Here is a 14410-nt window from a genome sequence, read left to right on the forward strand (position 1 = left end):
TACAAAGGACCATTATAGAAGACAACGATGTCTTTGAAAACATCCATACGGTTAGCATCTCAACCATCGACAGGGTGCTGCATAGAAACCAGAAGAGTATGAAACAGCTGTACCGTGTACCATTCCAAAGGAATGAGGACAGAGTTAAGGAGCTACGGTACCAGTATGTACAGGTAAAACATATATCTATGTAACTACTTTACAGCAACATTTTATAGTGTTACATAGTACAGTAAGCATAAACTGCACACATTTCCATTGCTGTGGAAGGAACATGCAATATATGTACATTTTATGTCACTCTTCCTTACCAAAACAAATTCAACTGTGTGTTCTGGGATATAGCGTATAATGGAGTTGGAATCAAGTGAACCCTCTCACAACTTTGTATACGTGGATGAGGCTGGCTTCAACCTGACCAAATGCAGAAGGCGGGGTCGGAATATCATCGGTCACAGAGCTACTGTGGATTTGCCAGGCCAACGGGGAGGAAATATCACCATGTGTGCTGCTATTTCGGAGCATGGTGTCCTAACCCATATCCCCCTTTTAGGGCCATACAACACCCAGCATCTACTCAACTTTTTAGAGACTCTCTACAGGGCTCTCATCCCTGATGATGAGAGGGGTCTGTTTAGAGAGGATTTGCCAAAGTATGTGGTCATTTGTGATAATGTGAGTTTCCATCGATCAAACATCATAAGGCAATGGTTTGTGACCCACCCGAGGATGCTCATAGAATTCCTCCCACCTTATTCACCATTCCTTAACCCAATTGAGGAGTTCTTTTCAGCATGGAGGTGGAAGGTGTACGATCGTCAGCCACACACACAGATGACCCTGCTGGCTGCAATGGATGCAGCATGTGAGGACACCACAGTAGACGCCTGCAGAGGATGGATAAGGCATTCCAAAAGATTCTTTCCACGTTGCATTGGAAGGGAAAATATCCGGTGTGATGTGGATGAGAATATGTGGGCTGACAGACAGGAACGTCTGGATGTGTAGAGACAGCACTAGAACAGTGCTGTGGGCAAAGTTGTGCCTTAGGGGTGATTTCCTGTGTTTCTTTCTAATTTAGTTTTTTTTCCTTTGTGCCCCTTGGGTTGTCCAGTCTCTTTCAATCAATAACCCACATACAGTAATATGTAAATAGTACTGTTGAAATTGATATATGCCATAGAAGTGCAGCCTTGTGCATTTTCAATACAGTAACTGTCATCCAAACTGTAGCCTAAGTTTACATCAGGTAATACTGTCAAAGTACACAGTTCCATTGACAACATGCCTAAACATTTTGACAACCTTGTTCGTGAACAATGACTCAATGACTTATCATTCTGATGACACTGACATGATCATTGGCATGAATATTTACTTTTGAGAGATGTACTAAGGATTTTTAGTGACTGACTAGCTTTAGAAACATATCTATTGTATATTGCAGTTTGTACAAATTGTTCTGAGAAATGCACTTATTATTTTGCACATGTTAGGGATGATGTGAAAAATGCACCAAAGCGACTGAGAAAAACTGTAATTGCAATTGTCTCCAAGTGCTACCTGTTAGTGGCAGGGTTTTCCTTTTAAATATCTAGTGTTTCCCTGTGTGCAGCATATCTTATTGATCCGTGTAAAGGTTGGCCTGCACTGGGAGGGTGAGAGCATCGACAGTGTGGCCTAGTCCAAATTCAGTGGAACAGGTTTGTAAGTGTCCCTGCCCATCGCCCTACAGATCCGCTCTCCTTCTCCCTGGGTACGCTGTCCTCAATTGTTTGCATTGTTGTAATTCTTGCTATTTATTGCAAAACTAACATAGAATATTATTATTGGATAGCTTTTTGTATGAGCGACAGCGCTGAAGAGGATGTTTGATATGTGATAAGGAACTAAGAATATATGTTTATGACTTAACCCAATATAGACAAAATATGTAAGTCACTTTGGATAAAAGCGTCTGCTAAATGGCATATTATATTATTATAAGACAGCCTTTGCTATTTAGGAGGTCAGAGACCTGGCTGTGTGGTGCCAGGATAACAACCTCTCCTTCAACGTGATCATGACAAAGGAGATGATTGTGAACTACAGGAAAAGGAGGACCGAGCACACCCCCATTCTCATCGACAGGGCTGAAGTAGAGCAGGTTGAGAGCTTCAAGTTCCTTGGTGTCCACATCACCAACAAACTATCATGGTCCAAACACACCAAGACAGTCGTGAAGAGGGCACGACAAAGCCTAGTCACCCTCAGGAGACTGAAAAGATTTGGCATGTGTCCTCAGATCCTCAAAAAGTTATACATCTGCACCATCGAGAGCAGCCTGACTGGTTGCATCACCACCTGGTATGGCAACTGCTCGGCCTCCGACCGCAAGGCACTACAGAGGGTAGTGCGTACGGCCCAGTACATCACTGGGGCCAAGCTTCCTGCCATCCAGGACCTCTATACCAGGCGGTGTCAGAGGAAGGCCCTAAAAATTGCCAAAGACTCCAGCCACCCTACAGTCGTGGTCAAAAGTTTTGAGAATGACACAAATACAAATTTTCACAAAGTCTGCGGCCTCAGTTTTGATGATGGCAATTTGCATATACTCCAGAATGTCATGAAGAGTGATCAGATGAATTGCAATTAATTGCAAAGTCCCTCTTTGCCATGAAAATGAACTTAATCCCCAAAAAACATTTCCACTGCATTTCAGCCCTGCCACAAAAGGACCAGCTGCCATCATGTCAGTGATTCTCTCGTTAACACAGGTGAGAGTGTTGACGAGGACAAGGCTGGAGATCACTCTGTCATGCTGATTGAGTTAGAATAACAGACTGGAAGCTTTAAAAGGAGGGTGGTGCTTGAAATCATTGTTCTTCCTCTGTTAACCATGGTTACCTGCACAAAAAGTGCTTCACAGGCAAGGATATTGCTGCTAGTAAGATTGCACCTAAATCAACCATTTATCGGATCATCAAGCACTTCAAGGAGAGAGGTTCAATTGTTGTGAAGAAGGCGTCAGGGCGCCCAAGAAAGTCCAGCAAGCGCCAGGACCGTCTCCTAAAGTTGATTCAGCTGCGGGATCGGGGCACCACCAGTACAGAGCTTGCTTAGGAATGGCAGCAGGCATCTGCACGCACAGTGAGGCGAATACTTTTGGAGGATGCCTTGTGTCAAGAAGGGCAGCAAAGAAGCCACTTCTCTCCAGGAAAAACATCAGGGACAGACTGATATTCTGCAAAAGGTACAGGGATTGGACTGCTGAGGACTGGGGTAAAGTCATTTTCTCTGATGAATCCCCTTTCTGATTGTTTGGGGCATCCGGAAAACACCTTGTCCAGAGAAGACAAGGTGAGCGCTACCATCAGTCCTGTGTCATGCCAACAGTAAAGCATCCTGAGACCATTCATGTGTGGTGTTGCTTCTCAGCCAAGGGAGTGGGGTCACTCACAATTTTGCCTAAGAACACAGCCATGAATAAAGAATGGTACCAACACATCCTCCGAGAGCAACTTCTCCCAACCATCCAAGAACAGTTTGGTGATGACCAATGCCTTTTCCAGCATGATGGAGCACCTTGCCATAAGGCAAAAGTGATAACTAAGTGGCTCGGGGAACAAAACATCGAAATGTTGGGTCCATGGCCAGGAAACTTCCCAGACCTTAATCCCATTGAGAACTTGTGGTCAATCCTCAAGACGCGGGTGGACAAACAAAAACCCACAAATTCTGACAAACTCCAAGCATTGATTATGCAAGAATGGGCTTTCATCAGTCAGGATGTGGCCCAGAAGTGAATTGACAGCATACCAGGGCAGATTGCAGAGGTCTTGAAAAAGAAGGGTCAACACTGCAAATATTGACTCTTTGCATAAACTTAATGTAATTGTCAATAAAAGCCTTTGACACTTATGGAATGCTTGTAATTATACTTCAGTATACCATAGTAACATCTGACAAAAATATCTTATAACACTGAAGGGGCAAACTTTGTGAAGACCAATACTTGTGTCAACCATACACAAAAAAAGGTATGCACGCATGACTGTAAGTCGCTTTGGATAAAAGCGTCTGCTAAATGGCATATTATTATTATATTATTATTATTATTATTCTCAAAACTTTTGACCACGACTGTAGTCATAGACTGTTCTCTCTGCTACCGCACGGCAAGCGGTACCGGAGCGCCAAGTATAGGTCCAAAAGGCTTCTTAACAGCTTCTACCCCCAAGCCATAAAACTCTTAAACAGCTAATGAAATGCCTACCCGGACTACTATTTGCATTGCGGCCCTCTCGGTACTCCCTGTATTTAGCCTCGCTACTGTTATTTTACTGCTGCTCTTTAATTATTTGTTATTTTACATTTTTTTGATTTTTTTGATTATTTACTTATCTATTTTTTATTTAACACTTTTTTTTCTTAAAACTGCATTGTTGGTTAAGGGCTTGTAAGTAAGCATTTCACTGTTGTATTCAGCGCATATGGCAAATACAATTTGATTTGATTTTACTAACTCACTGCTCTACTGACATTGTATGGCTGCAGTTTCACTGCCTATACACAGGAGGGAGCTAAAGAATGCCAAACAGTTCTCTCTCGCTCGCTCACGCTCTCTCTCAATTCAATTTCAATTCAATGGGCTTTATTGGCATGGGAAACATATGTTTACATTGCCAAAGCAAGTGAAATAGATAATAAATTAAAGTGAAATAAACTATAAAAAATCAACAGTAAACATTACACTCACAAAAGTTCCAAAATAATAAATATATTTCAAATGTCATATTATATCTGTGTACAGTGTTGTAAAGATTTGCAAATAGTTAAAGTAAAAAAAGGAAAGTAAATAAACATAAATATGGGTTGTATTTACAATGGTGTTTGTTCTTCACTGGTTGCCCTTTTCTTGTGGCAACAGGTTACCAATATTGCTGCTGTGATGGCACAATGTGGTATTTCACCCAATAGATATGGGAGTTTATCAAAATTGGAATTGTTTTTTTCGAAATCTTTGTGGGTCTGTGTAATCTGAGTGAAATATGTGTCTCTAATATGGTCAATCTCTTGAGAGCCAGGTCTGCCTACAGCGGCCTTTCTCAATTTCTCTCTCTCACCTCTACCCTTCACTCTCTCTCTCTCTCTCTCTCTCACCTCTACCCTTCATACTGTCTCTTTCTCTTTCTCTCTTTCTCTCTCTCACCTCTACCCTTCATACTATCTCTTTCTCTCTGTCTCTGTCTCTGTCTCTGTCTCTGTCTCTCTCTCTCTCTCTCTCTCTCTCTCTCTCTCTCTCACCTCTACCCTTCACACTCTGTCCAGTCCTTATCCTCCCAACTTGAAATCATAAAAAAACTTTCTGGTTTTAATTTAAGGTTAGGGTTAGGCATAAGGTTAGCAGTGTGTTTAGGGTTAGGGTTAGGTTTAAAATCAGATTTTAAGAAGCTAAATTGTAGAAATAGGTGGGGTTTATGACTTTGTGGCTGTGTGGCTGTGTTAACTAGTGACGACCCAACTTGAACTCACCTTCTAAATTATATTCTACATTGATAAATTATTATATTTTTTGCCACAAAGAGTGTGTGAATTGGTTTTGCCCACATGTAGGCTACTGGACGATTAGTGTGTGAAGTGTGCTAAAATGTGTGCAATGCTCAGCTTTCATGTTGCAACAAAGAGGATATTTTTTCATGATGACTTCAATGGAGACACCAGATCACCTAAAAGGTGAGATGGGTGTAACTGCACAGACAATGTCCCAAATGCATCACTTTCCCATAAGGTTCTGAGTCAATTCCCACTTTGATCTCCATGTCATATTTCTATAGAAATCGGAGAAACTTGGTCAGCAGGATTGCCACTTGTTTCAAATCAAATCAAATCAAATCAAATTTTATTGGTCACATGCGCCGAATACAACAGGTGCAGACATTACAGTGAAATGCTTACTTACAGCCCTTAACCAACAGTGCATTTATTTTAAACAAAAAAAGTAAGAATAAAACAACAACAAAAAAAGTGTTGAGAGAATTCAATTCTCAACACTTTTCTATGTATTCTCTGTATTTTGTGACGTGTAGCATCCTTTTTGATGCCCTTGCATAAGAGGCATTTCATTACAGGCTGAAAGGGGAGAATACCTGAGGAGCTTGATTTCCGAGAGAGTCCTGTGTGATAGGGCTTATTCAGATGGACACACTTCATTTTAGACAATTCCAGAGTCAAAGAACAAAGATCACATTTTGAGGTGGGTGGCAACAAAGTGACCAAATAGCAGTGCTGCTCTAGTCTTTTGGAGGCCCTAAGAGATATTTGGTTGGGGGACCCCCCACCAAGCGGGCACATTTGTTTTGTCATATCGAAGTAAACTTGGGAGTCACGCGATGATATGGTGTGTGGTCCTCCCACTACGACTCAGGAAACCATGCAGTTTATTAGGCTAAAGATGAAATAATTTATGACGAACTTCACAGGGTGGTGAAAGTCCACAGTGATCTTGATACTCTTTTCCAATAAATATCTAGGGTCTTATTCTAGTGGCATGATGATCGATGCTTGACTGCCGTTTGACAAATACAAAATATTCTTAGGCTATCCATAATAATCTCATCATATGATTTGATTTGATCATACAGACCAACCTACCTGCACTGTATCTAGAAGCTGTTGGCTAGAGTGCACCTGCCAAGACCAAAGTAGGCACATTTGCTATTGAATGCAACAGTGTTTGTGAAAAAAACTATCGGTATAGTTGAAAATGGGATGGAAACACATTGAACTTCAGATTTTTATGTGGTAGATGAAAATTTCAGCGAAAAAATGAAAGTGTGCACTACCTCATCATGCAGTGATTTTTATCTACAAGTCAGTTTGGTGGAAACACCACTGGTAGGAAAATGCGCATATTTCCTTTATACGTTTTTAAAAAAATATATAAAATCTGTCACCAATGGATGGAAACCTAGCTAGTGACTGACAAAACAACAGAAAAACTGCTGATGCATAACCACATTTCGAATTTACACCTTGTGCATTCTATTATTCTAACTCAACAGTAAGTTGAGACCACGACTGAGTTCCTAAACACTAAGCAACTGCTGATGTCACGTATGCCTGGAGCCGGCCCTGCCAAATAGCCTACTAACTTTTTGCCAACCAACTTCAGCCAGTGGTCTTTCAATAGCTGTAGCTAGGCTGCTACGGGCCACAGCCCCACCTTGCACGACTCCTTCTCCGACTTCACAGATAACGAACATTCTGAGACAGACGGCTCGAGCTCCACAGTCTGAACGTATAGTCTTCATGGACTAGAGGGGATGGCTGCGCGAGCGAGACTATTTTACCTACTCACAACTTTATTCCTGTTTTTGAACAATTACTCTGCATCACTGGCGACTGGCACCAAGAAAGGAAACTCGGAGAAATGCAACTATAAGGTAAAAAACATCAAACGTAACCTATCGTCGTGTCTTAGAAGTTAGGTAGCATGTTACAATAATATGGAACGAATAGAACAAAATGTAGCCAGGACTGGACACAATAGAACAAAATGTAGACCTGGAGTTACAACTCCGGTAACTATCGTTTGAACCACAACTGGAAATGGCTATTGACTGTATAAGGTGAAAGTTGTTACAAGTGAGACGTGGTTTAACAGGGTTTCCCAAACCGGTCCTGGGCGCGTGTTTTGGTTTTTGCCCTAGTACTGCACAGCTGATTCCAATAACCAAAGCATCATCAAGTTTTGATTATTTGAATCAGCTGTGTAGTGCTAGGGCAAAAACCTAAACGTGCACCCGGGGGTGAAACACTGGTCTATCAGATCCCCAACAATGTGTTTGATCTGAGCACAGTCCCATTTCACTCGCCAATTGTCATTATAATGTTGTGAGAGTATACATGGGATCAGTAGAGGAAGCGGATAACAATTTAAAATGGAGGAGGAAAATGGCCCTATTGTATTATTTATCAAATGGAGCGAGTGTCACTTGCATTTTCAACATGAAATAACCAAATATTGATAAACTCCTTGATTTATTTGGTGAGGGTAAAACATATTTGATCAAAAGATGATGTAAAAAATAAATGATCTGTTGAATTTTTTGAAATGTTGTAAGCTGATTTTTTTTCTTCTGCATGATAATGTAATAATCTTCGATGAGCCCAGACAATCTTCTTTACTTAAAAAAATATATAGTTTTTGTATGCTCGTTATAACTGCCCCCCCCATGCAGTTGTTTGTTGTCTTTTCCTCAGCAGTGTCGGCTTGTTTATTGTGTGATTGACTGACGTGCTATTGAGTGAGCGATTGCCCCGTAATGCATTGTCTGTGTTGGGGCAGGCAGGCCTTTGAAGTGATTTCCTATAGGAAGTCAGGGGACTGTTTGCTCTATTAAAATTCCTTGGCATTTCCTCTTTGCAACAACAGGCCACCTCCCCATCAACAGCCGCTTCAAACTGCTCTTAGGATGCGAGTCCTCAATCGACAGTTGCTAAAAGAAACACTTGAAGTTTTAAATACACAAACCTACAGGTGTCAGGTCGTTTTTTTTATTCAAAGTGACTGTAAAAGTCTACATATTTTATGCCAACATGAAATAATATCCCTCGACTTGTAGTCTCTTTTTGAGTAACCCAAACTTTTGGGCTTAAATTGTCATTATAATATGCTTTTCTTCCATTGATACAACAGAAACCTCCACCTAAACCAAAAAGCTTAAACTTTTTGCATAATATTGTCAACAAAGTGTTTGGACATAGGAGTGTGTATAGCCTACACACAAAATATGAGTTTTCTACACTGTTCCCTGTGAATATTGAATATGAGGATCAGGCAGGATACTGTTATGTGGATGTTGAGGTTGGCGTAGTGTTTTAATTCAGTGGAGCTTGGCTCCCATTGAGAGGGCAGCAGAAGTCTGCTGGAGGTCCCATGGGACAGAGGTTGGCTCAGGATTAAAGTGCTTATCATCCGGAACTCCGCTCCTTCCTTACCTCCCTCCATCCATCCCTCACTCGCTGCGCCTCAACAGTATTCTGTCTCAGCCTCACCAAGGGGCTCGCTAAGAATGAAGACTACTAATTTATATTTAGGAGCTTTTCCAAAATGAGCCAACATTTCCACCACTCCCCCATCCCATTTCTCTCTAGAGGAGATTGGCTTGGCTGTTTTTGTAATACACACTTCACTTCGTTCATATTCCATATTTCTGGAATAGAAAGAGAGAGGAAAAAGAGAATAGGTTTCCTTATTGGACGGATATTACCAGCTGTGTAATCCTTTTAATCAAATGCCATTTCCCTACATCTGGTAAAGTTATGATTAATAGTGCGTGGAGTTGGAGCCACTGTGAAATCAGCCAAACTACGAAACATACTAGTTTGAAAGAGACAGTTGGAGAATGTAACTTCTTAACTGATATATCTGGGAATTGCATCCTAGGTTTCAGAGGAACTCTGGAGGACTAATGCAATCAATAGAGTTTATAACAGGTCTCTCTGACAAATTCTGAGACCAGGGGTTTGTGCCAAATAGCACCCTAGTCCCTACATAGTGCACTACTTTTGACCAGATAAAGTAGTGCACTATAAAGGGAATAGGGTTCCATTTGGGACGTAGTCAGGTGAAATCACCCGTATTGGTTTCCCCTGGTGCTCACAACCACATAAAATTCCCTCCACCACCTGGGACAATGAACTAGTTGTTTGCCTTGCCTCTATGGACCGGTTAAAAAACCCAGCATAGAACACATACTTGACAAAACCCAGCATAGAACACATACTTGACAACCCAGCATAGAACACATACTTTACAAAACCCAGCATAGAACACATACTTTACAAAACCCAGCATAGAACACATACTTTACAAAACCCAGCATAGAACACATACTTTACTAAACCCAGCATAGAACACATACTTTACAAAACCCAGCATAGAACACATACTTTACAAAACCCAGCATAGAACACATACTTGACAAAACCCAGCATAGAACACATACTTGACAACCCAGCATAGAACACATACTTTACAAAACCCAGCATAGAACACATACTTTACAAAACCCAGCATAGAACACATACTTTACAAAACCCAGCATAGAACACATACTTTACAAAACCCAGCATAGAACACATACTTTACTAAACCCAGCATAGAACACATACTTTACATGAACGTTTCTCAGAACTAAATGAAGTAAGGGAAATAGGTTAGTCTATTTAGAAGAGTAAACGGCCTGTAAATGATAGACATGTTTAATTAATTGGAATAACAAAGAATAGTGTTCTGCTTGTGATTTGGTAGACTGATATTATTGGTTTCAATGGTCTGCTGTGCTTCCTAATATGTGGATACTCATGCAATCAGAGGAAACAGTAACATTGATAGCAGCACCACTTATCACAATACAACTCTGTTTTAAACCTCAGACACACAGGTAGGATTGTCAAACGTTTCCCTTCCGACAGTACTTAGCACCTCTGAACAGTGTCGGCAGTCAATCTCTTTTGTGTTCACACAGCAAAGACCTTGGAAGTTGTCAGCCACACAGCCTTGTTAAAATACTCCAAACCAGAAGGTGGCAGTAGCGTTGTTTGGCAATGCATATCCTTATGATCTAGATTCCAAGCTATCTGCGCTAATGTTGCTATTTTGTAGAAAGCCCTTGTTCATACTAGCCAGATAGCCACAGCTAGATAACTACCTAGCAAGATGACGAAGAAACAATTTAATTCACTCTCTATAATCCCATACTGCCAGGCTCCCCCACGTGGGGGTTCGTGCTCTCTGATTGGCTCAAAATCAAGTTGTTGAAGAAAACGAAAGGACAACGTTTTACAACGTTCCCTAGACATACACAAACAGTGGCCTGGCCAAGTCTTTTCTAGTGGTGGCCCTGGGATCCCCTACCAGCCCTGGCTTCACTGCACCATGTGGGACACCTTTCCCTACCAGCCCTGGCTTCACTGCACCATGTGGGACACCTTTCCCTACCAGCCCTGGCTTCACTGCACCATGTGGGACACCTTTCCCTACCAGCCCTGGCTTCACTGCACCATGTGGGACACCTTTCCCTACCAGCCCTGGCTTCACTGCACCACGTGGGACACCTTTCCTTTCATCCACTTTGTCTTTAGGGTTAGTCAAACTCAAAAGAAAGAAGCACCCTCTTGTTCTCTCTTTTCTTATAGGCTGTAACATCTGGCTGCAGATGAATGAAATCAGGGAGGGATGTGCACTTGTTTCGTAGCGTTGCCAGTCTGGGAAGAGAGGGAGGAAGAGGAGAGAGAGAGAGAGTGTGTTCATTCTGTGAGTTCGTCTGTGTGCGCATGTGCAGCGTTCACGCGCCTGCGTGTGCATGGGGGTAACAAGGTTTAGAGTTATCCTCTCCACCTCCTTGAGGGAGCATTGAAAACCACCCAACCAGCTCGTAACCTTGTAGGCAGTTTTGTCTCTGTTCTGTGGGAAAGTCCCTGGTTGGCTAGCTCTGAATCGGGACAGAGCCATCGCCCCGGAGCTTTTCTCAATGAGGCTGGGCCTTTCAGATGCACGGCTGCCTGCCTTTGATTGGCAGGGAGGGAGGGAGTCCTGCTGCTAGGGAAGAATGGCTGTTTGGCCCTGTTAAGCGGGAGGTATGTTAAAAGTCCAGTATGTCTGTTCACCTCCCCAGGGTACTGCACTGCAGTGTTGATCGGCTGGTCAGAGTCTAGCTGTTGTTGTGCCTGGTCTGGTCTTGGGAAGTTTGGTGCTTACGCAATACATTTATAAATTAATTCTTATTCATTAAATAAATGAATGACGTTATGGTCAGACTTAGAAATACTGTAAGTTGGCGTCCGTGTGGAATTGTTGATCTAATTATATTTTGGACACACGTGCCGTCGCACACACATACACACACACATACACACACACATACACACACACACACACACACATGCAATTTCAATGACTGTGTCTGACTCTGACAGACTGAAGTCATTACCATCAATTAGCTGGTCTTTTCTCTTTACCTCATCAGTGATCTGATACCCGGGGCAGTTCCTACTTCCTGCCAAAGGCTCAGACCCCAGCGTGAGATTACACAGTAGTTTCCTGGAGCTCAGTTGGTAGAGCATTGCGCTTACAACGCCAGGGTTGTGGGTTCGTTTCCCTCGGGGGCCAGTATGAAGATGTATGCACTCACTAACTGTAAGTAGCTCTGGATAAGAGCGTCTGCTAAATGACAAAAATATTTAAAAATGGTATCTTCAAAGGCTCCAGAGTCAGATAGCTTGAAGGTTACGGTACAAGGTACTCTCCTTCCTGTGTTTCAATGTGACCCGACTGACCAGTCATTTTATTACGACTACTATGACACGAAGGCTCAGAGCCCAGATTGAGATTACACCGTGCCAAAGGAGCATAAGGTGGTCTGCTTTCCTTTGCTCATTGTCACTGTGTTCACTAAGCAGTTGGTGGCTCAATGGAGTTGGTGGCTCAATGCAGTAGGTGGCTTAATGCAGTAGGTGGCTTAATGCAGTAGGTGGCTCAATGCAGTAGGTGGCTTAATGCAGTAGGTGGCTCAATGCGGTAGGTGGCTTAATGCAGTAGGTAGCTTAATGCAGTAGGTGGATTAATGCAGTAGGTGGCTCAATGCGGTAGGTGGCTTAATGCGGTAGGTGGCTTAATGCGGTAGGTGGCTTAATGCAGTAGGTGGCTCAATGCGGTAGGTGGCTTAATGCAGTAGGTGGCTTAATGCGGTAGGTGGCTTAATGCAGTAGGTGGCTTAATGCAGTAGGTGGCTTAATGCAGTAGGTGGCTCGACGGAGTTGGTGGCTTACTTTTAATTTTTTTCATTGAGTTAAACAAATAGGATTACATATCGTTAGTTCATTGTAAGTAGGAAAGAGTTAAGATGTGTGTATATGTACGCACATTAGTTACTATGTCACCCTGCCTTAGTCATTTGGCAGCAGTGCTAGGGTTTCCATGAAAAGAGGATCAGCCGATGTCTCAGTCATTATCCTGGACGCTGGTTCCTGGTCTGGATAGAGGTCCCGGGGTAGTACAGAGCATTCTTACAGCATGAAACACAACACTGCAAATCCCCACATGCACTGTCTCTCACCATACAGACATTTACTTGCTCTGTCTGTCTCTGTCTGTCTGTCTGTCTCTGTCTGTCTGAGCATGCGTCTGTGTGTGTAATGCGATCAGCTCTTTCTTAGGCTAAACCTGGCTGGCCAGGACTAGAACAGACTGGAAGCCTTCAGCTCCTCAAAATCACTTCAGTCCCTGGATCACTGGATCAGGATACTGTGGGTCACTCAGTTGTCCTGCCTTTAGAAAAATATGTTCTTCATTGTCTTAGGATCGGATATCTTTTAGCCCACCATAAAACTATGTCTTCCAAGAGTCTTCTATATAGTCCTGAAATTCCAAGACTTCACATATGATAAGGAAATGTGTTCTTCTTCTTCATCTCAAAAAGGAAATGAATGTCGTTTTATTGTTGTGTAAAGCTGCTCTTTCTTTATGGCTTCCTCCCTGTTTTCAGTTTAAAAGGACCGTCTGAATTCGACACAGCTTCAGACTCTTTTATGAAATGCAAGTTGGCCAAAGCAATGTAAGATTTGGAAATAAATTATCATTTTCATCAAATTCTTAGATGGAACATTGCATGTTTTATTAAGGAAATACCTGTAGTTTAGTGTTTTTATGCTGTTAAAGCCATTTTTAAAGCCATTTTTAAATCCATTGTTAAATCCATGGCATTCAATGGCTTTCTAACAGTGGATCAATGACAGCCAGGTAATTAATTGTCCAGAATTTATACCATAGCAATTAAACTATGCAGCAGCTGTATCCTTTTATAAGTGAATTCTTACTCGGTCAGTCAAATCTAAACCATTATATGTCTATACAGCAGCTACAGTCATACATTTTCTTCTCTCTCAACCTCAATCAAATACAAATCAACATCTTAAATTGAGCAGAATACCATAGTGAGTGAGTTTCTGCCAGACATGAGCTTGTTCCCTCTCTGTTCCTTCTTACCACAGGCCACGGCCAACAGAATAGATATCCCCCTGGGAGGATGTGTTCATTTGTCTCAGCCTCTGGCCTCTGCCCCTGTCTGCTGTATATTCTAAAGGGTCAGCCCTGCTCTGTCCCTGTCTGTGTATCTACCAGGGGGGTCAGCCACCCTCTGTCCCTGTCTGTGTATCTACCAGGGGGCTCAGCCACCCTCTGTCCCTGTCTGTGTATCTACCAGGGGGGTCAGCCACCCTCTGTCCCTGTCTGTGTATCTACCAGGGGGGTCAGCCACCCTCTGTCCCTGTCTGTGTATCTACCAGGGGGTCAGCCACCCTCTGTCCCTGTCTGTGTATATACCAGGGGGTCAGCCACCCTCTGTCCCTGTCGTTTACCAGGGGT

General features: G+C 42.5%; 1 protein-coding gene across 1 annotated transcript in view; it reads left to right on the forward strand.

Moving 5' to 3' along the window:
- Positions 1-7182: 7182 nt before the first annotated feature.
- Positions 7183-14410, forward strand: part of il17rd (interleukin 17 receptor D) — a 76508-nt gene continuing 69280 nt past the window's right edge. The window contains exon 1 of the mRNA XM_041887306.1: positions 7183-7424. Coding sequence (XP_041743240.1) covers positions 7305-7424 — 120 coding nt within the window. The 5' untranslated portion in view covers positions 7183-7304. The remainder of the gene's footprint in view (positions 7425-14410) is intronic.

This window comes from Coregonus clupeaformis, chromosome 10 (genome assembly GCF_020615455.1).
Source record: "Coregonus clupeaformis isolate EN_2021a chromosome 10, ASM2061545v1, whole genome shotgun sequence".
NCBI classification, from domain to species: Eukaryota; Metazoa; Chordata; class Actinopteri; order Salmoniformes; family Salmonidae; genus Coregonus; species Coregonus clupeaformis.